At 31.6% G+C, this 26,735-nt stretch overlaps 15 protein-coding genes and 2 pseudogenes across 17 annotated transcripts, besides 3 other annotated features; 10 read left to right on the top strand and 7 right to left on the bottom strand.

Annotated features, from left to right (window-relative positions):
* The first annotated feature begins 103 nt into the window (after positions 1-103).
* Positions 104-1,693: a mobile genetic element.
* Positions 1,694-4,087: 2,394 nt separating this feature from the next.
* On the top strand, positions 4,088-5,012 carry TVAGG3_0192540 (uncharacterized protein; the record flags this gene model as incomplete). Its single annotated transcript, XM_001315768.1, has 1 exon — positions 4,426-4,683. One exon carries the CDS (start codon positions 4,426-4,428, stop codon positions 4,681-4,683), a length of 258 nt encoding a protein of 85 aa, XP_001315803.1.
* A 2,022-nt stretch (positions 5,013-7,034) lies between these two features.
* TVAGG3_0192530 (uncharacterized protein) lies at positions 7,035-7,629 on the top strand (the record flags this gene model as incomplete). Its single annotated transcript, XM_001315767.1, has 1 exon — positions 7,068-7,553. The coding sequence occupies one exon, from the start codon at positions 7,068-7,070 to the stop codon at positions 7,551-7,553; it is 486 nt and encodes a 161-aa protein (XP_001315802.1).
* A 672-nt stretch (positions 7,630-8,301) lies between these two features.
* On the bottom strand, positions 8,302-9,901 carry TVAGG3_0192520 (uncharacterized protein; the record flags this gene model as incomplete). The annotated part of the gene is made up of 1 exon (XM_001315766.1): positions 8,328-9,371. One exon carries the CDS (start codon positions 9,369-9,371, stop codon positions 8,328-8,330), a length of 1,044 nt encoding a protein of 347 aa, XP_001315801.1.
* A 197-nt stretch (positions 9,902-10,098) lies between these two features.
* Positions 10,099-10,686, top strand: TVAGG3_0192510 (uncharacterized protein; the record flags this gene model as incomplete). The annotated part of the gene is made up of 1 exon (XM_001315765.1): positions 10,099-10,686. One exon carries the CDS (start codon positions 10,099-10,101, stop codon positions 10,684-10,686), a length of 588 nt encoding a protein of 195 aa, XP_001315800.1.
* Positions 10,687-11,034: 348 nt separating this feature from the next.
* TVAGG3_0192500 (uncharacterized protein) lies at positions 11,035-11,445 on the top strand (the record flags this gene model as incomplete). The annotated part of the gene is made up of 1 exon (XM_001315764.1): positions 11,035-11,445. One exon carries the CDS (start codon positions 11,035-11,037, stop codon positions 11,443-11,445), a length of 411 nt encoding a protein of 136 aa, XP_001315799.1.
* Positions 11,446-11,786: 341 nt separating this feature from the next.
* TVAGG3_0192490 (RNA polymerase II transcription regulator recruiting protein) lies at positions 11,787-12,596 on the bottom strand (the record flags this gene model as incomplete). Its single annotated transcript, XM_001315763.1, has 1 exon — positions 11,870-12,583. The coding sequence occupies one exon, from the start codon at positions 12,581-12,583 to the stop codon at positions 11,870-11,872; it is 714 nt and encodes a 237-aa protein (XP_001315798.1).
* Positions 12,597-14,599: 2,003 nt separating this feature from the next.
* Positions 14,600-16,396, top strand: TVAGG3_0192480 (uncharacterized protein; the record flags this gene model as incomplete). Its single annotated transcript, XM_001315762.1, has 1 exon — positions 14,600-16,396. The coding sequence occupies one exon, from the start codon at positions 14,600-14,602 to the stop codon at positions 16,394-16,396; it is 1,797 nt and encodes a 598-aa protein (XP_001315797.1).
* A 1-nt stretch (position 16,397) lies between these two features.
* TVAGG3_0192470 (uncharacterized protein) lies at positions 16,398-18,179 on the top strand (the record flags this gene model as incomplete). The annotated part of the gene is made up of 1 exon (XM_001315761.1): positions 16,398-18,179. The coding sequence occupies one exon, from the start codon at positions 16,398-16,400 to the stop codon at positions 18,177-18,179; it is 1,782 nt and encodes a 593-aa protein (XP_001315796.1).
* Positions 18,180-18,473: 294 nt separating this feature from the next.
* Positions 18,474-20,216, top strand: TVAGG3_0192460 (uncharacterized protein; the record flags this gene model as incomplete). The annotated part of the gene is made up of 1 exon (XM_001315760.1): positions 18,615-20,198. The coding sequence occupies one exon, from the start codon at positions 18,615-18,617 to the stop codon at positions 20,196-20,198; it is 1,584 nt and encodes a 527-aa protein (XP_001315795.1).
* A 1,588-nt stretch (positions 20,217-21,804) lies between these two features.
* TVAGG3_0192450 (uncharacterized protein) lies at positions 21,805-22,116 on the bottom strand (the record flags this gene model as incomplete). The annotated part of the gene is made up of 1 exon (XM_001315759.1): positions 21,805-22,116. The coding sequence occupies one exon, from the start codon at positions 22,114-22,116 to the stop codon at positions 21,805-21,807; it is 312 nt and encodes a 103-aa protein (XP_001315794.1).
* Positions 22,117-22,254: 138 nt separating this feature from the next.
* Positions 22,255-26,735: part of a mobile genetic element that runs on past the window's edge.
* TVAGG3_0192440 (uncharacterized protein) lies at positions 22,510-22,944 on the top strand (the record flags this gene model as incomplete). Its single annotated transcript, XM_001315758.1, has 1 exon — positions 22,510-22,944. The coding sequence occupies one exon, from the start codon at positions 22,510-22,512 to the stop codon at positions 22,942-22,944; it is 435 nt and encodes a 144-aa protein (XP_001315793.1).
* Positions 22,945-23,097: a terminal%2Cinverted (terminal inverted repeat of Maverick-2 transposon ID:TVAGG3_0192210).
* TVAGG3_0192430 (uncharacterized protein) lies at positions 23,098-23,334 on the bottom strand (the record flags this gene model as incomplete). The annotated part of the gene is made up of 1 exon (XM_001315757.1): positions 23,098-23,334. One exon carries the CDS (start codon positions 23,332-23,334, stop codon positions 23,098-23,100), a length of 237 nt encoding a protein of 78 aa, XP_001315792.1.
* Positions 23,383-23,823, bottom strand: TVAGG3_0192420 (uncharacterized protein; the record flags this gene model as incomplete). Its single annotated transcript, XM_051226031.1, has 1 exon — positions 23,383-23,823. The coding sequence occupies one exon, from the start codon at positions 23,821-23,823 to the stop codon at positions 23,383-23,385; it is 441 nt and encodes a 146-aa protein (XP_051111017.1).
* TVAGG3_0192410 (uncharacterized protein) lies at positions 24,380-24,639 on the bottom strand (the record flags this gene model as incomplete). The annotated part of the gene is made up of 1 exon (XM_051226030.1): positions 24,380-24,639. A coding segment is annotated over one exon (260 nt), but the record flags the coding sequence as incomplete, so codon positions are not given.
* TVAGG3_0192400 (uncharacterized protein) lies at positions 24,789-25,049 on the top strand (the record flags this gene model as incomplete). The annotated part of the gene is made up of 1 exon (XM_051226029.1): positions 24,789-25,049. The coding sequence occupies one exon, from the start codon at positions 24,789-24,791 to the stop codon at positions 25,047-25,049; it is 261 nt and encodes an 86-aa protein (XP_051111015.1).
* TVAGG3_0192390 lies at positions 25,074-25,927 on the top strand (annotated as a pseudogene). The gene has a single exon. A coding segment is annotated over exon 1 (854 nt).
* On the bottom strand, positions 26,015-26,535 carry TVAGG3_0192380 (annotated as a pseudogene). The gene has a single exon. A coding segment is annotated over exon 1 (521 nt).

Raw genomic sequence — 26,735 nt, 5'->3', positions numbered from 1 at the left:
TTTAGGGTTGTTAGATTCCCGACGATAGGTGTCTTGGAAGATTTGCCTGGTGTCATCATAGTGTCTTTAAATCAAAAATTTTATTTTGGAGTTAGTTTTATTGTATAGATCCGTATTTTTCCCAAGTGAGGGGGGTATCTCCAATCCCAGCCCTATCGTCCTCCCAGTGTCAGTTTTCAATATAAAATCCAAATTTTTTTTGAAAATAAAAATTTCGAGAAATTTTTCTGATTTTTTTTCTTTGATTTCAATAATTCAAAATAAATTTGGGACTAAAAAGACACTATTTAATGAAATTCATATGAGTGAATGTGGATAAATACTCTCAAAAATACAATTTATCTATTTTTTCTTTATATTATCAACTAATTAGTGATAATTTTTTTTGAATCAGATTTTTTTTTCATTAAAAACATAATATATAACACAACAATGATGCACACATACGTATCTACACATCAAAATATAAAGCTTGTTTTGGTCTGGGCATCCCAACCCAAAATTCTTTAAAAATTGAATAAAATTGAATACTTGGGCTGGGATACCCATCCCAAAACCGAATTGAATTTTTTGAATTAAAGAATATATTTATGTATTTATAATATACATGTGATGTCTATAAAAAATACTAAATTCTAAAAAAAATTCAATTTATTCAAAACGTATACTAAGTGATCACTTCATTAGTAGGATCAGCAATCCTACTAAATGGTGAGAACGCCACTAGCTAAAAAGGGAGTCCTTGGAGCTCTTGATCTCTTGTCAGTAGAGTTCATAATGAGGCATGGCATCTGATTAGAGATCAGGCAATCCTACCTTACCTTCAGGAGCTACAAAGCTCCTAATCGTTACGAGAGGGAGCCTTGGAGCTCCTGAAGCTCATCAGCAGAGCTATTTAGCATTTGGGCCTCTTCTGATGAAAGATGCGAAACACGTCTACGAACCAGGAGCTTCAAAACTTCTAATCCTTACTAAAGGGAGCTTTGGAGCTCCTGAGTCTCCATCAACAGAGTCCCAGATGGTAAATGTCCTTTGCTGATGAAAGATGCGAAACACATCTACGAACCAGGAGCTCCAAAGCTCCTAATCCTTACGAAAGGGAGCTTTGGAGCTCCTGAAACTCCTTTTACTATAAAATAGGACAGTTTTCTTCTGAGGTTCTCATCAAATCTAAGACTTCAGAAGAAAGCTGTCCTATCAATGTATACTTACACTCTCATGGACTAAAGTGTACAATTTTAAGCAGAGATTATCCGAGGCCTCTCATCAAATGAGGGACCTCGGATAATCTCTACCTTAAGTAGTCAAATAACTTTTCTCACTATTTAGGAACAAAAGAACAAGAGTTGGAGTACTTTAAGGCAAGATTCTTCCGAAATCTCTCATCGAATGAGAGACTTCGGAAGGACCTTGCCAAATCCTTGAACGCCAATATCCTTGGAACTGAGCTAGAACCAGGGAGAAGTAGCATACTATAGAGCACGATGGTAATCTCGGAAATGCTTATATCGCCCCAAGCACAATATTTAAGAAGTCTAACTCATATATACAAGAAGTCAGGCTGAATAGATATTGTGCATATGGTTTGCAGAACTCTCATGATATTTAAAATTCATGTTATCCCAAAAAAGGTGACACTTTGGGTGTATCGTCCATCCCAGGGATGCAAAAATCAGATCACCTTGGATCTATATTTTATTGATTTTTCAATAAAAAACATTTCTAAAACAAGAAAATAAAACGATAAAATATTTATATTTTATATAAGGATCTTATATATTTAAAATAAATATCATTTTATTTTTTTCATTGGTGTCTGTCAAACCATAATACACTATTCAAAAATTCAATGTGTCTTGCGGTTTCAAAAGACACCTTCAAATTGAACGATAGCACAGACACTATTGAATTTTACCCATTTTATTTAGTTTTTACCCTTTTTATTTTTAAGAATTAATGACTGAAACAGCCGTTTTGCTATGACCTCAATCACTTTTATTTATTATTTTAAATATTATTTAATTTTATTATTTGAATAGGCCAACTTATATTTGAGAAGCTCAATTTGAGACCACTTAATACATTGAAATATCATAAATATTGAAATATTAAAAAGTGTATTTCAAAATATTGAAATTATAAAAATTTATAATACTGAAATTGAGACAAATTAATAAATTCAATGTGTTTTTTTTGAAATAACTCTCAAATATTATTTTTTTGTTTATTTAATGATGAATTAAGGGTTTCGTTTTGCGAAAAAAAACGTACAATACGCAATTTCGCTAAAAAACATTTAGCTAGCAATTTCGACCTTTGACTCCACTCAAGACGTCACTTTTTTAATTTTGCGGTATCATATTTTTGGAAAATCTTTATGAATATTATATAAAAAGTCTCTTTAATATTTATATTTCATATTTTTATCGATTTTTAAAGTTTTGGCGAAAAGTATTCAATTATTTTTGCTATTTGGTCGGGTAAATGTCAGATTTGCGACATTTTCTGATATGATATTCAGATTCTACGTTGATAATAATGCTTATAGAACCCTCTTGCTATTGTGTCAAAATTGCGAAACCGATAGCAAAAATATCTCGCAATATCAAAATTGAGATATTGAGTGAATTATGCATTATAGAGATTAAAAATCTGATTTGTGAAAACATCTCATCAGTTTCTAGCTAATTCAAAAATCTTTACTATCTTATTCGATTAAAATGAAAAGGGAATAGTTTCATTATGCTTTAAATGACAGCCTTATAATATAATCATAGTTTTCGCTCAATATGCAGCATTTTTTTTTCGAAATCTATGGTCAATATCCTAAATACTGATTGCTTTGCATTCATATCTCTTACATTTTCTATACCCACATCACTATTCATTGCTATTCCTATCTTTTTCATTTTTGTTTGTTTCTCATAATTTCTCAAAAAACATGATAACTTGATATTTGTAAATATCATACTTTATAACGTAAATAAGAACTTGACCTATTAAGAAAAGCAGTAATGAAAAGAAAATCTGAAATTCATAAAAATTACAAGTTTCTGATGACAATTAGCTTAATTAAACCAGGTACAAGATTATATAATTGTATTTTTCTATCCAATTATCCATATAATATCTTATCCAGAAAAAATAACTTGATCAATACCAAATGATTTTTTAACTAGTAAATAAAGTATTTTCTTTACACACACATTGTATATCATAGTTTTTTTTTTGGTTTCGCAAAACATCCAAAAACAAATATGCTATAAAAGTGACAATTTTAGCAAAACGAAACCCTTAGATGAATAAATATGATTGCTTCAGTCAATCATAAAAACTAATTTAAGTTTAAAATAATGAAAGGATAATTTGATCGTTTTTTAAAATACAATTATTTTTGATGATTTGCAAGAATCTTTGAAAAGAATATAATATATGTTCTATTGTTGTAAAATTTATCCAAATCATGTATTACATAAATTACGATTAAAACAATGAAAGAACCAAAAAGTGTGTTTTGTGTTTTGTTGTTGCGTGTTGGATGCGGGATCCTGTTATTTCCGAAATCGACAAAAAATTTGGAAATTTAATTTCCGAAATCGAAATTATATTAATGTTTTTAATATTCTTATATCAAAAGGATTAAAGTTCATTAAGAGAAAAACAATTCTTCTTCTTCAATCTATTGGCGCATTTATTTCTACACGCCAATAAGGAAGGGAAAATTATAAGACACCATGGTGTCTTCAAAACGCTAATTTTTGATATTTTTAACAACCCTAAAATACTTTGTTTTTAAGTAATCGTTTATTATATATAAATATATCTTAATAAATTTAATTCCTTAAGGTAGAGCGTGTTCAAATTTAAAATCTCATACAATATTTTCTTAATGGCGTATTTTTCTGAGGTCGCCCAAATAAAGGCGAATTCAAAATTGAGAACTCCAAGGCGTATGGCGAGTATTCAAAATGTACGCCACTTACAAAATATTGAATGTGGATTATCAATTTTTTGGCGTGTTCAATTTCAAATTTTGATATTTATGTTTATTTTATTCAGTATAATGCTAAGAATTAAAATATAAAATTCATAGAATTTTTTCTTTGAAAATATTTTACATTTTTATTAGACCACTCCTAGACTAGTCATCAGGTTATCCTCAGATCATCCTCAGACTACTCCTTAGACCCCTCCTCATCAGACTACTCCTCAGATTTTCCTCATAAGACTCCTCCTCAGATCTTCCTCCTGAGACTACTCTTCAGACTACTCCTTAGAGTCCTCCTCATCAGACTAGTCCTCAGACTACTCCTGAAACTACTCCTCAGATTATCCTCAAACTACTCCTCAGTCTAATCCTCAGACTCCTCCTCAGATTATCCTCAAACTACTCCTCGGTCTAATCCTCAGACTCCTCCTCAGATTATGCTCAGATTATCCTCAAACTCCTCAGATTATCCTCAGACTACTCCTCAAACTACTCCTCGGTCTAATCCTCAGACTCCTCCTCAGATTATCCTCAAACTCCTCAGACTACTCCTCAAACTACTCCTCGGTCTAATCCTCAGACTCCTCCTCAGATTATCCTCAAACTCCTCAGATTATCCTCAAACTCCTCAGATTATCATCAAACTCCTCAGACTACTCCTCAAACTCCTCAAATTATCCTCAGACAACTCCTGAAACTACTCCTCAGACAACTCCTCAGATTATCCTCAAACTCCTCAGATTATCCTCAAACACCTCAGACTACTCCTCAGACTACTCCTCAAACTCCTCAGATTATCATCAAACTCCTCAAACTACTCATCGGTCTAATCCTCAGACTCCTCCTCAGATTATCACTTTACATATATATATCGATAACTAAATAATTACTTATAAGGGTTTCGTTTTGCGAAAAAAACGTACAATACACAATTTCGCTAAAAAAACATTTAGCTAGCAATTTCGACCTTTGACTCCACTCAAGACGTCACTTTTTTAATTTTGCGGTATCATATTTTTGGAAAATCTTTATGAATATTATATAAAAAGTCTCTTTAATATTTATATTTCATATTTTTATCGATTTTTAAAGTTTTGGCGAAAAGTATTCAATTATTTTTGCTATTTGGTCGGGTAAATGTCAGATTTGCGACATTTTCTGATATGATATTCAGATTCTACGTTGATAATAATGCTTATAGAACCCTCTTGCTATTGTGTCAAAATTGCGAAACCGATAGCAAAAATATCTCGCAATATCAAAATTGAGATATTGAGTGAATTATGCATTATAGAGATTAAAAATCTGATTTGTGAAAACATCTCATCAGTTTCTAGCTAATTCAAAAATCTTTACTATCTTATTCGATTAAAATGAAAAGGGAATAGTTTCATTATGCTTTAAATGACAGCCTTATAATATAATCATAGTTTTCGCTCAATATGCAGCATTTTTTTTCGAAATCTATGGTCAATGTCCTAAATACTGATTGCTTTGCATTCATATCTCTTACATTTTCTATACCCACATCACTATTCATTGCTATTCCTATCTTTTTCATTTTTGTTTGTTTCTCATAATTTCTCAAAAAACACGATAACTTGATATTTGTAAATATCATACTTTATAACGTAAATAAGAACTTGACCTATTAAGAAAAGCAGTAATGAAAAGAAAATCTGAAATTCATAAAAATTACAAGTTTCTGATGACAATTAGCTTAATTAAACCAGGTACAAGATTATATAATTGTATTTTCTATCCAATTATCCATATAATATCTTATCCAGAAAAAATAACTTGATCAATACCAAATGATTTTTTAACTAGTAAATAAAGTATTTTCTTTACACACACATTGAGTTTTTTTTTTGGTTTCGCAAAACATCCAAAAACAAATATGCTATAAAAGTGACAATTTTAGCAAAACGAAACCCTTATTACTTATTATACTTTCTTTATTTTTTTTTAATTTTAAAATAATATTAATATATCTTTCTACGTTTAATGATGAAAAGAGAAAGAGGAGTAAAAAGAGGAAAGAGAAAAGAAAGAGAGAGAGAGAGAAAAAAAAAGAGAAAGAAAGAAAGAAAGAAAAAAAAAGGACGGTGAAAATTTTGTATTGTTTTGTTATTCGGCCGAATGGCGGGTACTTCGTACCCGCCATTCGGCCCCAAAAATGGCGTATTATTCTATTTTTAAACGGTCATAGCGTAAAACCATCGCATCCCTAAATATTAATTGTAAAGCTGATATATTTTGTGCTTTAATGGGAAATATGATTTGGATATAGTAATGGGTTTGTTTGTGATGGCTTTTCAAACAAGATGAAAATTTGTTTACAACAACGAATATTTTGTCAATCGGTAACCTTTTAATGTAATTCATAATATACAAATTCCAATGATCATAAATTATGTCATTTCCAAATTTTACAACGGTACAGAATTTTGAGATTTAAGAGAAGATTAATAATTTAGTCATATTGTACGTACAACAATAATGAAAACGATAAGTAATTTTGTTCGAATTTTTGAATAAAAATCGTCCCAATTCGAAAATGTTATTATCTAGGGTATTAAAGCCCTTGAATTTTTAGATCAAATTAATTTAACCGCCTTGGCGGTTTTTAATTCTAGATTATAGAACATCCTCTTGGAAACATTTATATTCAATTTATGAAAATCTTTACTTTCTTATGAAAAAATTGAGAATTGTGCACAATTTCACCTTCACAAAAGCAATAATTTATATTTCGATCTATTGATGTAAAACCATCTATACATAGGTTTGATTTTTTCAATTCCTTCACAAAAAATTTGCATTCAATTAGCACGTTAATATAATTTGCATCTACATCATTATGCATCTAATCTTTTACCTTATTTTCAATTTTAAATTACTCTCAAAACTAAACACCTATCGTTTATGAAGTTAGCCAATTCGATTCAATAACTGTAGGTAATCATTTTATCACGTTTTTAAATTTGATTTCTGTGCTATATCACAATTTTTCTGAACCATAACTTCCATAATTTTTTAAGTCCTCAGACTTTACTTCCCCTATATACTCATGTGGATGGCTAAATGTTCTCGCCAATGTAATAATGCCTTTGATCAGGCATTTATGTTTCCGCCGCAGAATCCCGCCTGCAGCGCCCCAAATCAATCAGATTTCGAACCTATACAAAGAGGCAGGAAGAGGTCTTTTGAAGTTGATATTTGCCCATTCTGTAACTCCGGTGATTCCTTCGAAGCCCTCCAGCTCCCGGATCTTATGGAAAGCAATATCCCTCTAAAGCGCTCCAACTGCTATCAATCATGTCAAAAATTTAAAATATCACGTGTTAAACGTTCTTCTGAAGAGTCTGACTTCTCTAATGACTCAATAGAAGTCAATAATCTCATGAAATCTCATGATTTCTTTGATTTATCCAAACCTGTTCAACCAACAGCTAAGATAACTTCTTTCAAATCAGTACCACCATCGCGTTTTCATGTTGATGTACTCCCAGTACTATGTCAGCAGCAACCTGTTGCTGTTGATGATCTTATTCAATTTTAATATTTCACTGCCCTTTATGGTTCCTTGTTTATTACTTTATCTTCTCTCACTTGTTTGTACTCTTAAAACATTCACCTTTATCTTTTTCTTTTAGCAAAAAGAAAAAAAAAATCAAAACGAATTATTAGAACTTCCAGCTGCCTCTTTTATATGGTTTCACCATATTGAGTCGCTGGTTGCATGATTATAGAAATTAATCCTTTTTTTACTCAGTCATTTCTGTCAACTCTTAATACTCAAAATGACAACTTGACGGTCTACTAAAAACATCCTAGTTAAACATTAAACTATGAATATATATGATATGCTTTATTATTTTTTAGCATGACAAAATATATATTTGAAAATATGATCAATTCACAATGGGAACTATAAAATATATAAATATATTGTCTAAAAATTCTGAAGATGATTGGGCGTGAGTTTAATCCTTACATTATTATCGAATCTCTATTATGTTCGATATAGAGTTTATTTAATACCAAAAATTATGCACACTTCCAGCAAATAGATGAATCCAAATAATAAATTCCCCATGCCTTAAAAATTTATTCGTCTTTATTAACCCTTTTTGCTTCAATATTTGAGCCTATGTACATTATACTTTCCTAAAATTAAGTCAGTTCTTAAAACATCAAGGCTTAAACTTGGAAATAACTGAATTCTATAGAAAATATATAAACAAAACTTTTACAAATTCTATAATTAAATAAATAACAAACATGATAAAGGTAAATTTGATATAGGCAAGCTAACGTAGTACGATAATAATTTCTATAACAATTTCTTGACGGAAGTAACAACAATTGAAGGGCCAATTTCAGTAGTTTTGGACAAAGTGCTTGAATTCTTACTTTTTCTCGTAGGAAGCTTAGGAGATTTCGGAATTTCTTTTCTTCTTTCTGTAAGAGAAACGTTTGCGACTCTTGTTGACGAGGTCATTAATTTCATTTTATCTCTGGATGTATTCGGTCGACTCCTCGACTGATTAGTCTTAGAATTATTCATATCAGAAAGACTTAACCGAGGAATTTTTGGAGTTGACTGACATCGCTCCTGCAATGTTGTTCTTCTTGATATCATCGGCTTTGAAGATGAGTTTGAGTCAATTTTAAATAAGGCGTCGAAATATTCCGGAGAATTTTTCGAAGCTTTCAAGGAAGAGAAGCAGGAAATAAGGCATTGCTGAAGCCAGTAAACATTATTTTGCGTAAACGATGATAATGTTTCGCACAGAATCAGAACTAAACTCTCATTTTGATTATTTTGCGTTAAACAGCCAATTAGAGTAAAGAGTTTCCTTATGACGTCTGCGAAATAATTTCTGACATCGATTTTGTCACCAAGTTTCAGCGCAATATTAAAGATCAGCGAAATCGAGATTCTTGTAAAGATTTCGTTTTCAGTTCCGAGGTTGTAAAGGGCCGTAACTGCAGTAATAAGTGTTGCTGAATCTAAGCTATTGGAGTATTCTGAGATAATATCGAAGTCAACCGGGTATTTTAAACCTCTTTCGCAAATTAGCTTAACAATCTTCTTTTTAGATATGCCACCTTGATGTAATTCATTAAACTTGCATATTGTGTAATAATACTGCGTTCGTAGGGCCGAATTCAAAACCAGTGTAATGGCATTATGAAACTCAGTTTTTGACGCATATTGCCAGTAAACTTTGAGCGCAGATATGGCCATGTAAATAAGCTCTTGCTGATAGTTCGGAGGGGCTACAACTAAGGCATTTGAGATAATCGCGATTAATTTTAAGGCTCGTGGCTGAATTTGTTCGTAAATAAGCTGAACATCCTGCAAAATATACATTAAAAAGATAATCCGATTCTTAATGTGCTTCCATTTCTTTTCTTTGATAGATATATCAGTAAATGCTGTAAAAGTCGAATAAGCAATTTCTGTGTTTCCGACAAAGCTTTTCCAAATTATGTTGTCGTCAAATTTGCAAAATAACATAAATCCGACAAAATTTTTATGATTTTCAAGAAAAAAGGGAATTTTGTAGATCACATCTGATGGATTAAAGCTTTGTAGAAAATATTGTTTTAGAATTCGATGGTTCCTAATGGCTTTTCCTTGTAAACGAAATTTAATTGAAAATAAATCAGAAATAAATTTATTAAAATCGGCTAGAGGATCTTCCATCATAACAAGTGTAATATTGTCAATAAAATTTTTGATGTTTAACCAGTACTCATCGTTATCTTTCGCTGTAATCAATAATAATATTGGAATTTCTTTTCTCCATACATTTATAGCATACGAAGGCTGTTTGTACACTTGTTCCGAATTAATAAAATGCCCGCCCTCACAGAATCTGAGATACCATCGGAGGGCGGCATCCATCTTTGAATTTTCGAACCGTAAAGTTTTTCATGGTTTTAAGATATTTTTAATTAATATGATTATACTTACAACAACAACCGTAGGAGTTATCCTCCTGGTTTACGTTTTCAGTGAAAAACGATCCGACAATTCAATCTCAATTTTTTCATTGTTTAAGATTTTGGATCGAAAAGCTTTGTTCAGGGCGCTCATGACTTGCATTATATTCACATTTTCATTCCACGCTTGCAAACCATTAATATGTAACACTATACATGCATCTAACACTAATATATACGTATTTTTTCACGCATCTTGGGAAGAATTCTTTGAATCTCAAGAAATTGAAGAAAATATCAGCATAATCAACCAAGATACTACCATTCAAACAGCTCGTAATTACAATATTTTTGATTCAGTATTTAAAAAAATTCATTGTTCTCGAGCTATTCATGTTTCAGCTAATTCTCCCAAATACATTCTAATAGAAAGTTCATCATTTCAAGATGTTTGCTCAGGTGATAACGATGGTGGCGGAGCAATTTTTGCTACACATTGCTATACAGTTCAAAATCGTGTATGCGGAAACAATTGTTCAATTTCTTCTGGACGAGGTACATTTTCAGTTGTCACAGGCGAACGTGGTTTCTTGATCAGTTCATCAATAATAAATTGCGGCATAAATAAGAAAGGACAATCGACATTTTGTACTGTTCGTTGTTTCACTAATATTAGTCAATCTAATGTTTCACATTGCAAATCTGAAACATTGATAATCCAAAAAATGTTGCATTTTTAATTGATAATCCAAAAAATGTTGCTGCAGTTAATATTTGTTATATTGAAAATAATATTGCTTCATCAAATAGTCTGCTATATCATATCAATGGGACTCAACTGATTTCCATTTGCAACATTATTAATAATACAGATTCATCAAATTTAATTTTTTCTTTATGCACTTTAACAATCAAATACTCAAATATATTAGGCAATAACAGTCCATATATATTTTACACAGTATCATATTCTATACTAGTAGAAAATTGTTTTTTAGATAAACCTGATAAAGATGCTAAAGTGATAATAACAGATTCAATAAATTCTAAGGTCATTATTCAAAATAATGGCTTAATATGTAAATTCGATGGAAGTCCTCCCAAATTTTCTCAGGCAACAAATTCTGAAGAAATACCAAGTAGCAAAAAGGAACAAACACCACACATTACTCCATTTAGTACAGTTCATAAGACTCCATTTAGTACAGCTTATAGTACTCCATTTAGTACAGTTCATAAGACTCCATTTAGTACAGCTTATAGTACTCCATTTACGACACCAGAACACACTCCATTTAGTACAGTTCATAAGACTCCATTTAGTACAGTTCATAAGACTCCATTTAGTACAGCTTATAGTACTCCATTTAGTACAGTTCATAAGACTCCATTTAGTACAGCTTATAGTACTCCATTTACGACACCAGAACACACTCCAGTATCTGAGCAAACCCAAACTACAGATTCAGATGAAGATAATGATTTTACTTGCACAATAACATGTCTCATTCCTTATATGGAATACAGAATTATGAATAGAAAGAGATAAGATTTTTATCTTATTTATTCTCAATTTAAAGTAAATAATCTATCATATATATGAATAATACTCATATGCTTTCTCATTGATAATACAATTTAAAGAGAGGGAATTGATAATTTTACCTAGATAGCATTATTTCAGAACCAATAAAATTAGGAAAATACTCTAATTTGTCAAATTTAGTATCAATTACGGAAAAGGCCCAGAATCTTTAGAAGACAATAAACTTATTTACCAGTATTTTGAACTTATTTTAAAATTTGAATCAAATATTTAAATTACTTTTTTAGGATAAATCGAGTTAAGTACTTATCAAACAGTTTATTATTGCTTACAAACAAACAAAGATGTTTATCAACATCAACTAAATAATAAAAGAATTAAAATTCTGAAATGAAATCATTATCGAAATCGAAATCACACATTTCGTTGAAGTCAATCTGACTGTTACCATCACATGAGATTTCATATGGCTGATTCTTCGTAGTAATCGGAATCGGGAAATTGGCTGATGGAGAAGGTGGAGAAATCGGATAGTTTGGTGATTGTGGTAAACTCTCCATCTTATTTGGTGCGCATTGTGGATTATATGATGAATATTGGTTAACTTTTTGTTCGATTTGATGATTTTGCTCCATTGGAGTGACTTCTGATGGAGAATTCGAAGACTGATCATTTTCATAGTGTGGAGTTCTTCTGCTGATTTTATTTGCTAAGGATGTCCAGTGATTTTTGACGTTAACGTCAGATCTGGAAGGGAAAAACACAGCAATTTTTGCCCATTTTGGACCGTACTCGTTAAACTTCTCTTCAAGAAGTTTGTCTTCTTCTTCGGTCCATGGCCCGTTAGTTAATTTTGGAGAAAGGTAATTTTTGAATCGCTCTCTGCATTGTCTTGCAGTTCTTGTCTTCATTTCTGATGCTACAGTAGTCCAGTCATTCTCTCCGTACTTTTCGACTAATTTCTTGAGTTTTGAATCTTCCTCCGAAGAAAATTTATGTCTAACACTAAGGTTCGACTTCTTGTATAGCATCATCTGACACGCCATAGCAGCTGCTATTGAATACGCCAACTGCTGGTCATTGAAATACATCTATGATAAGAATGCTTAGATTTGATAGGAATCCCGATATTCATTCAAATTGTCTTAATATTCATTGAGCTCAGCGAAAATTTTTTGAGAGAACTCAGTGAAAATTTTTTCTATGGCCGAGCATTTAAATTCAATGCTGTAAATTAACCTAAATTGTAAATATGCATAACTATCGAATGCCGTAATTTATTATAAATTTATATACAAATTTTTGAAAAGATATCTGTTCTATTTTGAAAGGAACTTTTGCGATGTGTCATTGATTATTTCGGATCAAATCGAAAATATATTAGCAACTACTTTATGTAAATAAAATAATGAAATCCAGAAGCTGCCGAGAAATAATTCATTGAAAAATACAATAACTCCAAAATTGAATGATAAAATAAAGTAAACAACATTGAAAAGAGTTTATATTACATGAGTAAAGAGAAAATTTAGGAATTAAAAAAATTCAAAAAAATGTCAAAATTATTGATGTATTCTGATGTTATATTGAAAATAAATGTATAGAGCAATATCAAAACAATAACACTGTGCTAGTAAGTAGGTTAATTCAGCAAAAATCATGATTGAACTCACATCATCAATCAGATCCTGTAAGTGTTTGAATGAAGAATGTGGATATCAGGCAAATTGTCATTTGAACAAGTTTTACAATTATTTTCATTTAATTATTATTATATCATTCATTGTGATTAGTAAAATAGAAAATTATTAAGTTAATCATTAACTTAATGACAGACCATAATCAATCTCCTATTGCTTAAAATAAGCTATCGCTAATAAAAATCCTTTGATTTTGATTAATTTTCTCAATCTCAAAATAATGTGGAAATTAGCTGGATTAATTAGCGAAATATATTATAAATGTGCTACATATATTAATTAACTTTGTCAAATTGTTTGATATTGAAGATTAGAGCCTTGTCAATCAAAATTCATCTTATCAAGATAAACTTCTTTCAAATATGAGTCATACAGGTATTTTGCAGGTCGATTTCATTGTTTTTAGAATATTAATTGCCAAACTTCATTTGTAAAACAAAATTTGGAGAAAAATAATAAAAAATTTTATTGTAATATTTATCAATCAAAAAAGTTTTGTTTTTGATTTGAATTGATTAAATAGTTTATTTATAGATTTGAATAGGTTACAAAATATTCATTCTCATGAAATTCACGAAGTTCTTTAAATTGTTCTATAAAATAGCATTTGAGATGCGATATCGTGCTGTGCTCCCATATTGGATCAAATGGCTTCGCAGTTTCATCTTATTTTTCCAAATATTTTTCTTTTCACTTGATTTTTGCCCAATAGAAGAATTGATTGAAGGCAAGTTCAGCATACTTAAAGCGCTAAATAACACATTCATGATTAACTCATGAATTTATTATGCCGAAACACCTTTATCTTTTTCTCTTTTAATGTTCATCTTTAATTTAATCTTTATTGCATCTTTTTTACACTGTGCAATTCAAACAAATGCAGGAAAATACAATTCAATAACAAAACTATATTGTTTTACCATTTGCCTTGATTTTATCTGTCCAATTGTTGCTGCACAGTCATTTTTACGATTTAATCAACAACTAATACTTACTCTCAATCACTTTACCTTTAATAACCTCATATCGATGTTCTTTCTCTTCTTTAGCTGCATTACGGGCTCATTTGTTGATTATCTTGATTCAATTTTCATTCAACCTCGAATTATCATGATTAATAGCATCGTTGACATGGTTTCTTGCAATACAAATCAGGCTATGTATTGGATAAGATTCATGTTAGTCCATACTCAAATTCTGCTTTCAACAAGATATCATTATTTGAGAGAAATAACCGTTTTCTGGGTTTATGCGAGTTTTTCTTATTATACGGTCCTGAAGCGTATTTTTACGGGTGCTCACTATAGTATATTTGGTGCTATTCTATTAGATGCGCCTATTTTTGCCCATCCGATTGTAATGTTTTGTCAAATTCATGGATTATTACAAAATCACCTAATTTCTTTGATGATTTCTATGATTGCCATGTACATAGTAATTTATATTGCATATAATAAGCTAGTTGTATACTATGCTCCTTCAATTTTTGAGAAAAAAGTTGAATCAACACATTTTGTGCCTGTAAGTAACGCATTAGTTCTCCGAATATGTGCAGAGAAAGAAGCAAACATAGACTTGTTCGAAAATTACATGCTGTTTCGTATGAAAGAAGATCCAAATGAAGTTATCGAAGTTTTGAGATTTTTAGGTATATTTAAATCTTTCAGATCGCAACTATTAATGATGCTCTCAATGAAAAAATGCGATGATTCTTATTATAACTATCAATTTTATGCTTTTGCTAGGGTATTTAAATCTTATTTGGAGCCAACTCCTCAAAACTACATTGTTAACCTAGACCAAATGCACAGATCGTACCTAGTTAATCTAAGTTTGTATTGGAACAACAGATATAACGGAAATCGTTTTCAAACTCTAATTCATGGCATAAACACAGCTGTTCTTCATGTAGAATTGATATCATTTATCAAATACTTATGCGTCATTTATCAGTACGATCCATATATCATTCAATCGTATTCTGAAATTGCATTAGTTGCAATGGGTCAACCGAAATTATCAGCTTATTACAAGCATCATTTTAATAAGCTAATTGAGCACAGTAAGCCAATAATCGACCCGATTTTTAAGAAAATGTCACATTATTATCCAATTTCCTTAGAAAGATATATGGAAGAAACAAAAAGATCTAATGGAGACTCATATAATGCTGATATTTCTTACAGTTTTGAATCAACTGCTCTGAGATTTCACGTTGATGACAATACAATTTACAGAGATTCAAAAAGTGATAGCAGTGTTACAGCAATGTTTGTCACAAAGAATACGAAACTGAGTTCTTTTGGTTTATTAATTAATATTCTTTTGACATTCGTATGGAGCGGATTTTTCATTAAATTTGACACAGGAGATATGAAAAACTTCAAAAATGAGGTGATTGGAGTTTACAATTCTTTATATTATTTTAATAATTTATCAGAAAATCTGACAACAGGTATAATCCTTCCACAACTACTAGTCAACCTCAACTATGAACATAAATTCGATAATCAACAATTATATTATGATAAAAATAATATAAAAATTCCAAACAAAGAATCAGATCAGAATATTGATCATAAATCAGATCAGAATGAAATCAAAAATAATATTATGAATAATTTTAATTTAGAAAATATCAAGAATGTCAATCAAAAAGAAAATACAGAAACCAATTTTATTCATCAAATTTCCAGAATTTATCAAAATAATTATATTGATTCATCAAATTGTTCAAAACATTATTACATGATCTATGGAGAGACCTCAAACTATTTGACGTCAATCAGAAACGATTATAATTATTATGTCAAAATATTATCAGAATTGTCGATATACTTAACAGGCTTGGTTCAAACATCAGGTAGCATTTGTGAACCATTAACTTTGTTAACAAATAATTTTTCTTATTTGACTTTCGAAATATTAAATGAATTTTCGAAAGCAAACTCATATTTGAATGGCAACATGACTGAAGCACTCGATTACTTGAAAGATGTGTCAACAGTCAACTTTTTCATATTTTTATTAGTTCCTTCCGTATTTTTAGGAAGTTTAGTTATTTTCTTAGTTGTATTCTTCCATTTGAGATTTGGATTACGCGAAATTCGGAATTCCGAAATCTTCAGAAGAATTTTTAGGATCAAGAGAAAGATTAGGTTTATTGCTGTTCAAAAAGTCATTAGAGTCATGGGACTTGTTTAAGATGCTGTTTCCTCTCAACAAAGATGGCGAAGAGAAAAATGTCGGAATTTTCGAATTATACAACAGACAGCAGAGACAAAAGAAGCATAGATTGACAAAATACTCATCAGAAACAAATGTCACTCGTGAGAAAAGTCGCCATATCGATCTGAAAGACTCAAAACTCGCGATTTCTTTCATCGGAGCAAATGAATTTTTGCATCCTCAGAATTTTGGATTGATGTCGCCTTTTGTATCAACATCAACTTCAAATTCTGGTGAGACAAGTGAAAATTCAGACTCTTTCACAGACAGTTCTTTGATTTGCAACAACAAATGCGTTGCAACAGAATCACTTGATAATTTAGAAATCGTTTCCGCTGCAACAAAAATTGCAAAGTTTGAGAAAAAGTATTTTTTGGCAAATTTATTACCGATTGTAGTTCTTCCATGGATTGCAACATTTGTCATCATTGCATACGCTCGTGTAATAACAAAGTTCTCCCATGAAGTAAATATCGAACGATTGAATGCGATAAATATGAAATTTGCCAAAGTTCAAAGAATCATTCGAAAAGTGAACAAATCTTTGTACGAAATCGAGAATCCTTGGGACGGAGAAAACAAACCAATGAATATTACTTTGTCAGAATTTGGTTTCAATGAAATAGTTACGTACAAAAATCTTCCTCATGCACTGAATATTTTTATCAAACTTAATTCAGAAATCATGGAAGATATCGATCAGATATCATTGTTACCAATGAATGGATCGATTGCATTCACCGTTTATTCCATAGTCTTCTTCATCTTAATGAGTTATGGCGTTTGGAAGATAGATATTAAATGTTCTGTCGGTTTTGATTCTCTGTTTCATTTTCCGATCGGTTTTGTCGAAGAAATGAACAAACCACCAGATTTAGGGCCTCCTCTGAGACTTGCAGGAAACGTTTTGGAGCTGAATATCAATATATACACTGGATTCATCAATTATGTCTCTTCCAATTCCCCGCAAATCATTGGTTTGGAACCAATCGATATAATTGGTCGAAAATACGACGAAGTATTCGTGAAAGACAACAATGAAAATAGAATATTCACGTATCCGCAAACGAGGAAAACAAAGAAGTTTATTGAATGCAGATACAACAAAAAGCATGTGACTTATATTGCTTTGTACGATCGAAATAATGATTCACAGAGCTTTGAAAATCTCTTGAAATCAATGGTTTACTATGTTCCATCAAAGATATCGAAGAACTTTGTTGATGGAGGTGTAAGCCATTACCAGATGAAAAAGTGTTTCATTATTTTAGTCCATTTCGATAATGAATTCTGCAATTCTCAAACTGATCATGTTTTCTCTCATTTATTCAACTGTTTGCAATGTTTCTCAACTGTAAATATATTGCGCGTTGAAGGATCTTGCATATACTTCATAGTAGATGGTAATGAAGCATCAGTTCCTTTGTTGTTCATAAGAGATGTCATTTTTGGATTCAAGGTATCAAATAAATCTCAAAAAAATGACCTCGAAAAAATGTTTTTGTCTATTGTAATTACAAAATCAGATTTTGTCGCAGATATCAATTATAGCTGTGAACCTTATGTTCACGTAAATTACAGCCATTGTAATTTATGCCACTCACTTTGTTTTTCATCTCCTTTACATAGTGTTGTTTTCCTCGGAAATTGCATTGATTTATCTCCGTTTGATATCAGTAAAAAGACAACGAAGTTATCAGGAAACAGCACTGCTGTGCCCTTTAGTTTATTTAACGATATTGTTAATTGTTTATATTAAAACTTGTTTTGTTTATGTATGAATTATCAAAATTAATTTTAAATAATAAGAAATCAAAACAAAGAAAGGAAAAGAGTATGTATTAACACGATTGCTTAACATTGAAACATATTGTTTTGATAGTAACTAATTAGTATTACAATAATCACTGATTAACGTACAGTTTACAATAATCGGAAATTGTAATAAATTTTAATCGCTAAATAAATAACCTGATGTAGAACAAAATTTGAAAGATCGTTTTTTTCAAATTGACTTTTTTTATGCTCAAAAATAAAAATAAAAATGAAGTCTAAAGAAAGTAATACGGAAGTTTACATTTCTGGAGACGTCGTTTCTATTTTAAACTATGATCCTATGAACCCCAAGAAAATTACAGAAAGAGCTTCACTAAAAGCAATGAAAAATTTATGTATTTTAAAATCTGAATTAAAAATGCCTACAAAAGAGGAATTACGCGGCTTAGATGATAAAGATCTTGAGAAAATTGTCATCGAACATCATAAAAAACGTATTGGCAAGTTAATCAAACAAATCAAACGCGAAAGAGAAAACGTTATTAACAATTCATCACGTCCACAAGCTGAAACAAGACGAGAAATTGAAGAAAAACCGAGAAATGCAGTCGATATGGATAAATTACTCATCGAAAAAATGAAAAAACGTCAACAAAGAGAAGTCGAACAAATGCTAGCTACATTACTTGCAGTAGATGCAATGCAACGCGATGCCGAATACAGAGCTCAAATGGAAGAAGAAAGAAGACAACAAATCGAAGCTGAGCGTAGAAGGAAGGCAGAAGAACAACATAAACGACACTTACAACGTATACAAGAGATGGAAATGGAAGAGAAACGGAAATTGGCCGAAGAAGCCGAATTCCGTCGACAACAATTTGAAAAAGAAAAACAAGCTCTTCAAAGACAGAAAGAATTACATGAAAAGAAGCTTAAAGAGATGGCTCTTGCCGAAAAGAAGCGCCAAGAGCGAGCAGAACAGAACAGACAATATATACAACAAATAGAAGAAGAAAGACAAAGAAAAATCGAAGAACAGCAGAGAAAAATAGAAAAAAGCGAATTAAAGAGATTGGAAACACTCAGAAAAGAACAAGAAAGACTTCAAAAGGAACACGAAGCGCAATTACTCAAAAGAACACAACAAATCGAAGCTGCAAAACAAAATGAAATCAGATTATTGGAGCAGAAGAGAAAAGAAGCGGAAGAAAGAGAAAAGAAGAGAGATGAACAACATAAAGAATATCTAAAGCGAAAAGAAAAAGAGAACCAAGCTTACAAATTAATGCTTGAGCAGAAAATCAGAAGAAATGCTGAAACAAGAATCAAAATTGCTGAAGAAGAAACAAGAAGAAAAGTTGCTTCAGCAACAACTGATGAAGAAATCAACCAGAGAATTAAACAGATGTTGGAATATAGAGAAAAAAGAGCTGAAGACGCAAGACTTGGCAGATCTGACGCAGCAATTGCAAGTCAAAAGAAACAAGAAAGAATTAAGAAACAACATGATCAAATGATGAAAACATTAAAGGAACAACACGAATCACGTGAAGAACATTACACACAAGTGATGCGTGACAAAGAAAAAGACAGACAGAAGTCAATAATTATTAGGAAACTGAAAGAAGAAGAAAAAGTTGAAACTGCAAAAAGACTGGAAAGACAGAGACAGAAAAGAATGGATGAACTCAAAAACAAGTTTGAACAGAATATGGCCCACGTGGAAAAGATTCAGGAGGAAAGAAGGAGCGTACATGCAGAGAGAATGAACCTTCTGTCGCAATTGGATAAGCAGAAACAGGACATGCAATCAAACTTTAACTCTCTGAGAGTTTCAGGAAGAACCGACATGAGACAAATTAAAAAACTCGCGGATTTGTATGATATTGACTTGAATGTTATTGAAATGAAGGCAGAATCGAGATATCCTTCTCGTGCAAGAACTGCCCTTTCATCTGCTAGAAGATCTCAATCAGTAAATTCGAGAAGATCTATGTTTTAGAAATAAAAAATTATTTTTGTTTGGTATGTATTATAAATAATATCTCTTTTTCTATGAAATGACCATCCTTAATAAATAATGTTAATTCTGAAAGCTAACAAAATTGATACCCAGATTTGCTTTACTTTTACCACCCCCATAAAATTTCTGAGATAAACGATTATTATATTTTTTATGGTAGAACAGTATATGCTTCTATAAAGCCACTTAAATCTTTGATAAAATACAGTGCCGGTATATTAAAATATAAAGGCTCGAGAGTGAAAATCTTGCAAAAAGCCCCCTTTTTGGACCTTTTTGCTCCTCATTTGATCGAGCATATCCATAGTTATGCAGACACTATCGACAATTTTAAGGCCAAACTCATTTGTATGCAATTCCAAACAATTTTTGTTGAAAGTGCTCATTATAGGCGCGAAAAAACTCAAAGTTCTCAAAAAATTCAAATCGCATCTACGCAAAAAAGAACTTTCATCTAAAAATGTTATAACAACAATAAACTTCAAGCATAAATAAACCTCGGCACCAAACCACAACTCTTAATCTTTGAATAACGGCGAAAATATTTGCATTAAATCTCATTTTTTACAAAATCTATGGTTTTTAATTGGATTTGATTTAGACCAATGTTATAGGCATTGTAATTATTACATAATTACGAAACATTGAAATTATCCGACTTAGCTTGAAATTTTTTTATCCATATTTGCTGACTACTTGTAAACATTACTTATATTCTTCATTAATTTTTATACTTTTTTCTTAGACTCCTTTTTATACCATGCAAAATGGTTTTGTGAACAGTTTACAGATTGAAAAAAATTTTTTTATAAAATATGCTTTATTTTATGAAAAAAATGCAAGTAAATCAATGCATCTAGTTAAAATAATATATATTATTTATTTTTATTTGTGTAAAAATTCTGAGAAAAACGATTATCTTTTTTTAATGGAACAGTGAAATCAATTTATCAGCTTTCTCATTGCGAATTTTACAAATACAAACAAGTCATTATTACCAATACAACCTAGCAATGCAAGATATTAAATGATAACTAAAATTTAAAGAATTTTTATCTCATTAAATACAAAATTTGGATATTTCAAGGGCAAAAGAATCTTTCTTTTCAGGAAAATGTAACTTCATTGTACATGCAGTTATTACACTAATATAGAAACCGTATTATTCTTTATTGAGCAAATTTTTGATCATGCAGAACTTATTAATGCATACCAGATTGTTTTAGTATAAAGAATCCAAACTAGATACACAAATAAGTTTCTTTTATTATTGCAACGTCCAAATACCAGTTTGTTTTCTTGAAATCAAATCAAAAATTTGGTATTTAAACATCATTTAACATAAATCATAGTACAAAATTGATGTAGATCCATTTTATAAGCAAATAACCTTGTTTACACCGTATTATAACTCACTTTTGTTTTTCATATTATGAGATTTTTTATGCATAGCCAATCATTGAAGATAAAATGCTTAATAGTAGGCTATTAATTATTTTATATGTTGCTTTGCTAATTTGATTTTTTTAAAAAAATGATCAAATCTCGAAATCAAAAAATCGTTAAACAAAGCATAATTATTTGTTTATTGATGGTAATCGTCATCATCATCTTCATTATCGGAATAAGGCTCTTCATCCTCCTCAAATTCACCATCACTAGAGGAATTTTCATCATCGCTTTCATCTGCTTGCGCTCCTAGAGTTTCTTGATCGAAATTTTCTAGGTTTGAACATGGAATGCGCCAAGCAGTTATCAATGTGGCTAAACTGACTGTGTTCCATGCTCGGATAAAGCAGGAAGTAGCTTCTGGTTTGGAGATAGGAGTCGAATTCTCAAAGATGCGATCAGCAACTTTCATTGCATACTTTGCCTTCACAGCTCCGAATACACGCATATCAAGAGGCTGGTATTTGTCAGTACCAGACTTTGGAACGCAGATGAGCTCTATATTGAGTTTGGAAGCTTTAGCAACAACAGGAGATGTTATGTAAGACCTATATTGATCTATAAGAAGAGCGCAAGGTTCTTTATTAGTTAGTATCCCTAAGTTGTGTACTGTGGCACTGCGCGCCTCCGTACACCACTTAGCGGTTTTGACACTTTACGAAACCAGTAACGTATATTTTACAACACAACCATAACACCAACTTAACCTTAAATATTTACAAAACCATCTGACACATAAACAACTTCACTAACGACTTCACTAACGAATTCCCTACCGTCCTCACTAAATAAAAATAACCTTATTTTTATTTTTTTAAATTTTTTATTTCATTACAAAGACATGTCCGACTACATTTACTATGACTCTTTCCCAGAACGTTTCCGTGAACTATTCAAAACTCAAGTAAAACTGAGAAACATGCATTTTAACAAAGACAGACCCATTGACGATGAAAGAAACCCTGAATATATTACAATCCCTTATGACGCAAAGTTCATTGCATACATTCCTTATGGTCGCAGAGGAACGAAAACTATTTCAACAAAGAACAAAAATTATTTCTGGAGCGATGAAGAAAATTGCCTTATCTACATAAATGCATACTTAAATAAAGCTACATATTGTACAAAAGAAGGTTGGACTGGATTTGAGCTCTACATATACGACGACGATGGAAACAGACGTTGTGTATACCCATACGATAATATGTACCATTGTTTTCATCAAGCATTAAACGAATACATAGTCAGTAAGGGTCTCATTCCTGCTGAGTAGAAATGTTATATTTTTGTTCCCACATTTATTTAAAAATTAATGATATCACCACTCCCACACGTATGAAAACATAGCGCAAAAATAAATTTAGGTGAAGTGGTGAGATCTCACCTGTTTTTTCACCTGTTTATTCACCCTGTTGAATTCATTGCTTTATAACTCTCTTCCTTTCTCCAACTCTTCTAACTTCTTCTTAAGTTCAGCAATGTTGTCCTCATGAAGTTTAATCTTTCTCAAAATTCCTTCTTTATCTAATGGTTGCTTTATCTTTCTAAACTGAACTCTACCATCCTTCATAGTATGAATGTAAAAACCTTCTGGAATAGTTCCTGATTTAATGTATTCTACCAAAAACTTTTGTTTCATTGCTTCAGTGACTTTAGTCGTCATTTTACTCTAAATAAAATGTTCAAATAAAATAAAAATAACGTTATTTTTTCAGTAAGGAAACGCAGGAGTTTTACGATTTATTTGAGGAGTAGGTTCTGGTTTAAATGTTGGAGTCGGTTTAGGAGTTGACTTTTGAACAGGAGTTTGTACTTCCATAGGTTCAGGAGTCATTGAAGGTTTTGCTTGTGAAGGTGTTGGAGTTTGTTTAACTTCAGCTACTTCAGTATTATTTACAACATTTGCTTTATTTCTTTTCAACATCATAACTGCTCCTGCTGTAGCTAGCAAACCTAGTGGGAGACCATATCTTATATAAGGACTTGACCAAATGCTATTTTTGACAGGAGCTGGTGGAACACCTAACCTTGGTGAGACTGCTCTTTGCCATTGTGCAGCTCGTAAGAAATATTCAATAGGTGCTCCATAATCGTTTGGTAAAGTTTGTTTCATAGATGGTGAAGGTTCACGAGAGCTTGATGAAGAACTCATTTATAAGCTTTAAAAATAAACGTTCATCCTTTATTCCTCACTGTCGTCCGTAGCTAAGTTATAGTCATCTAATCTTATTATGGGGATGCCATTAGCACGCACCTGAATGGCAAAGCAACAATCCCTCATAAATCCAATAAGTGGCTTTGGTACATTTTCAGTTGCTAGTTCAATAGGTCCTTTAACAGACAATTTGTATGTTATTGGAGCAGTAGATGTTTGACCTTGCTGGAAGCAAAAGTCCACTTCTGTTGGAAAACCACATAAGAAATGTGTGTTGTCATAGCTATCCCATTTATGTTCCACACTACCATCATCCACCAATGACCTCATAACATCTTCATTAAATCCTATCATATCATTGTTTGTATTGCAAGCGTTCGCAACCATTTCATAAAATACAGGTCCATATGATTTTTCAGGTTCTGCAGGCATATTTCCATAAGCTCCCATGGAAAGCTGAAGATATTTAAACTTAGGGTTCTCAAAATTAACATAATAGTTGTCTTTCTTTCTAAATAGTGCCCAAATACTTTTAACATTAATAGGCGTATAAGCTGCTGTAAATGTTGCACTTGAACTATCTGTATTCTTTGAGAATGAACCGTCCATAGGAATCCAATCCATAACTTTAACAGGAAAACATAAAGCCTCGTTTGTATAATGTTCTACAAGTTCTGTATAAATGATAGGGTCTAAAGAGAATGACTTTGGATGAATAAAACATTCATTAAAATCCATCTTTGTTCGAAATAGTTGCTGGGTTACAGTTGTAATAGTAACTGTTCCACTAGCTTCTACTGCCTTCGTTATCATAGTGAATGGTTCATTCCATGGAACAAATTTATTTATCGGTGAATTTGAATCTGAAGCAAATGCAACTTTAAGAGTTACTCTTGCTCTGATTTTGACAAGCTCATTTTACATCGGTTAAAGTTTTAATTTTGTTTTTTATCTGCAGTCAAATGACTCAGACAAGCCCTACGGACAAGACCCAAGGGGTCATAGATGTTGAAGCATTGAAGAAAGAAATTCGCGAGCAAATTTTATCCGAACTGAAGGAACAAAAACAAGAACAAAAGCCAGAGAGACCAAAGAGAAAACTTAGTGAAAAACAACTTGCTGCATTAGCTGCTGGAAGACAAAAGAACCCACGTTTGCTGGCGAAGAAAGCTAGAGAAGAAGCTGAAGCAAAAGCTAAAGAAGCTGAAGCAAAGAAAGAGTAAATGGTTTATTTTTATCCGAATTAAATGTATAGACAAATACCTTTATCTGTTGCGTTCAGTAGTGAAAACCCTGACGTCAAAATAAAGGGGAACAGAGTAACGTTTAAGTTTCCAACAGACTGGATTGTGAACATAAATGAAGAGAAGTACATTGGCATAACATCTATGTATATAACACGTGCTTTCAGAAAGGTTGACTTTATACTTCAAGTCGAGATAGAAAATGACGAACAGTCTTTAAGCGCCCAAAACATTCACATATACAAATACTTTAAAGACGATACAACATTGCAACAATGTATGATTTCATTTAATGAAATGTTCGAGAAAAAGTTTAACATTGAAGTACAAACTTTACAGCCTTTACGTGAGTTTCTTGCACAACTGAAAGAAGAAGGTAGTCAGCCACAACTTATAGACTTTCATTATGAATTTAATGAAAATGAAGATGGAACTCATGACTGTCAGTTTGTTGTATTCTCACCATTCAATGAAGTCGCTAAAAGAAAGAAAATCCATTACGTATAAGATTTCAAATCTCTGAACCAAGTGATGATTTCAAGAATGTTTTCACTTATGATGCAATGCTTCCGAGGAAAAATGAATTTTCAAAGATTGTAACACCTGGCATTTGGGATAGAAAGCAAGCTATATTATATTCAAACTTAAGTAAGGGAGTTGAAAATGAGTTCATTGGTCATACAAGAACTACACCACTTCCAATCCTAAATACTTATAAATTAACTGGCTTCAATCGTGAGTTTTGGATAGACATGTTCTCCACTCATGACCATAACTGCCCAGTGTTCTTACCTCCAGACCATAAGGACTGTCTCTACATTGAAGCACAACTCTTAAACTCTACCATCGCAGTATTGTAAATGACCACATGGGCTTCGCCCTTGCCGCTAGCGGCTTATTTTTATCATGAATGGTCTCACTGCTGACAAAAATAAATGACCTCAGAACTTCAACTTACGAATAAAGCTTGTTTTAGTCGTTATTGAGAAGTTAAACTTTTCAGCAAAGCAAGGACTAGAAGACTTACATAAGTCAAATCCAATCTCTTGACCGTCATAAAGTGCTTTGTAACGTTTCATTAAACTGAACTCAGAGTCTTTATCATATGTTCCTTGCGGAACCATTAAACCTTTATCTTCATCATAGAAACACTGAACAGAGTCAGGAAACATTTCATTAGCGGTTAAAGCAATAACATCTTGCTTCACGCCTTTCATTCTGCAGTGAAATGCAACTTCATTTAAATCATTCGTGAGTAAGTCTATGTAAGTCTTCTTTCCACAAAATATTGACTTGTATGCTAAACTTTGTTTTCCAGGTTGATTTCTGCAAAGTCGCTATGAAATTGACCAAGGTTTTTACCAATGAGAACTCTTCCATAACGTTTCTCAAACTCTTCAGCTAAACGAGGGATATCTTCATTGTAGAGATGCATACTGTCCGTATCGCTATAAAAGATGTCCATTCCTAAGTCCTCAGCAGTACAGAATACTTCACACATTATTCTCTTCGACATAGACAGAATGTTAACACCAAGTGGACAGAAGTTAAAGTGTCTGCAAATGCTTTTCGTTAGCTTGAAAATAGTTTTATCTGAACCATCCAAACCTTCGAACTTCACTATATGGTTGTAGTTTCTGATGGCATATCTTATAGCATCTTTGT

This window comes from Trichomonas vaginalis, chromosome IV (genome assembly GCF_026262505.1).
Source record: "Trichomonas vaginalis G3 chromosome IV, whole genome shotgun sequence".
Taxonomy (NCBI): Eukaryota; Parabasalia; order Trichomonadida; family Trichomonadidae; genus Trichomonas; species Trichomonas vaginalis.
The sequence above is the reverse complement of the archived record's forward strand: the minus strand, read 5'-3'. Positions and strand labels throughout refer to the sequence as shown.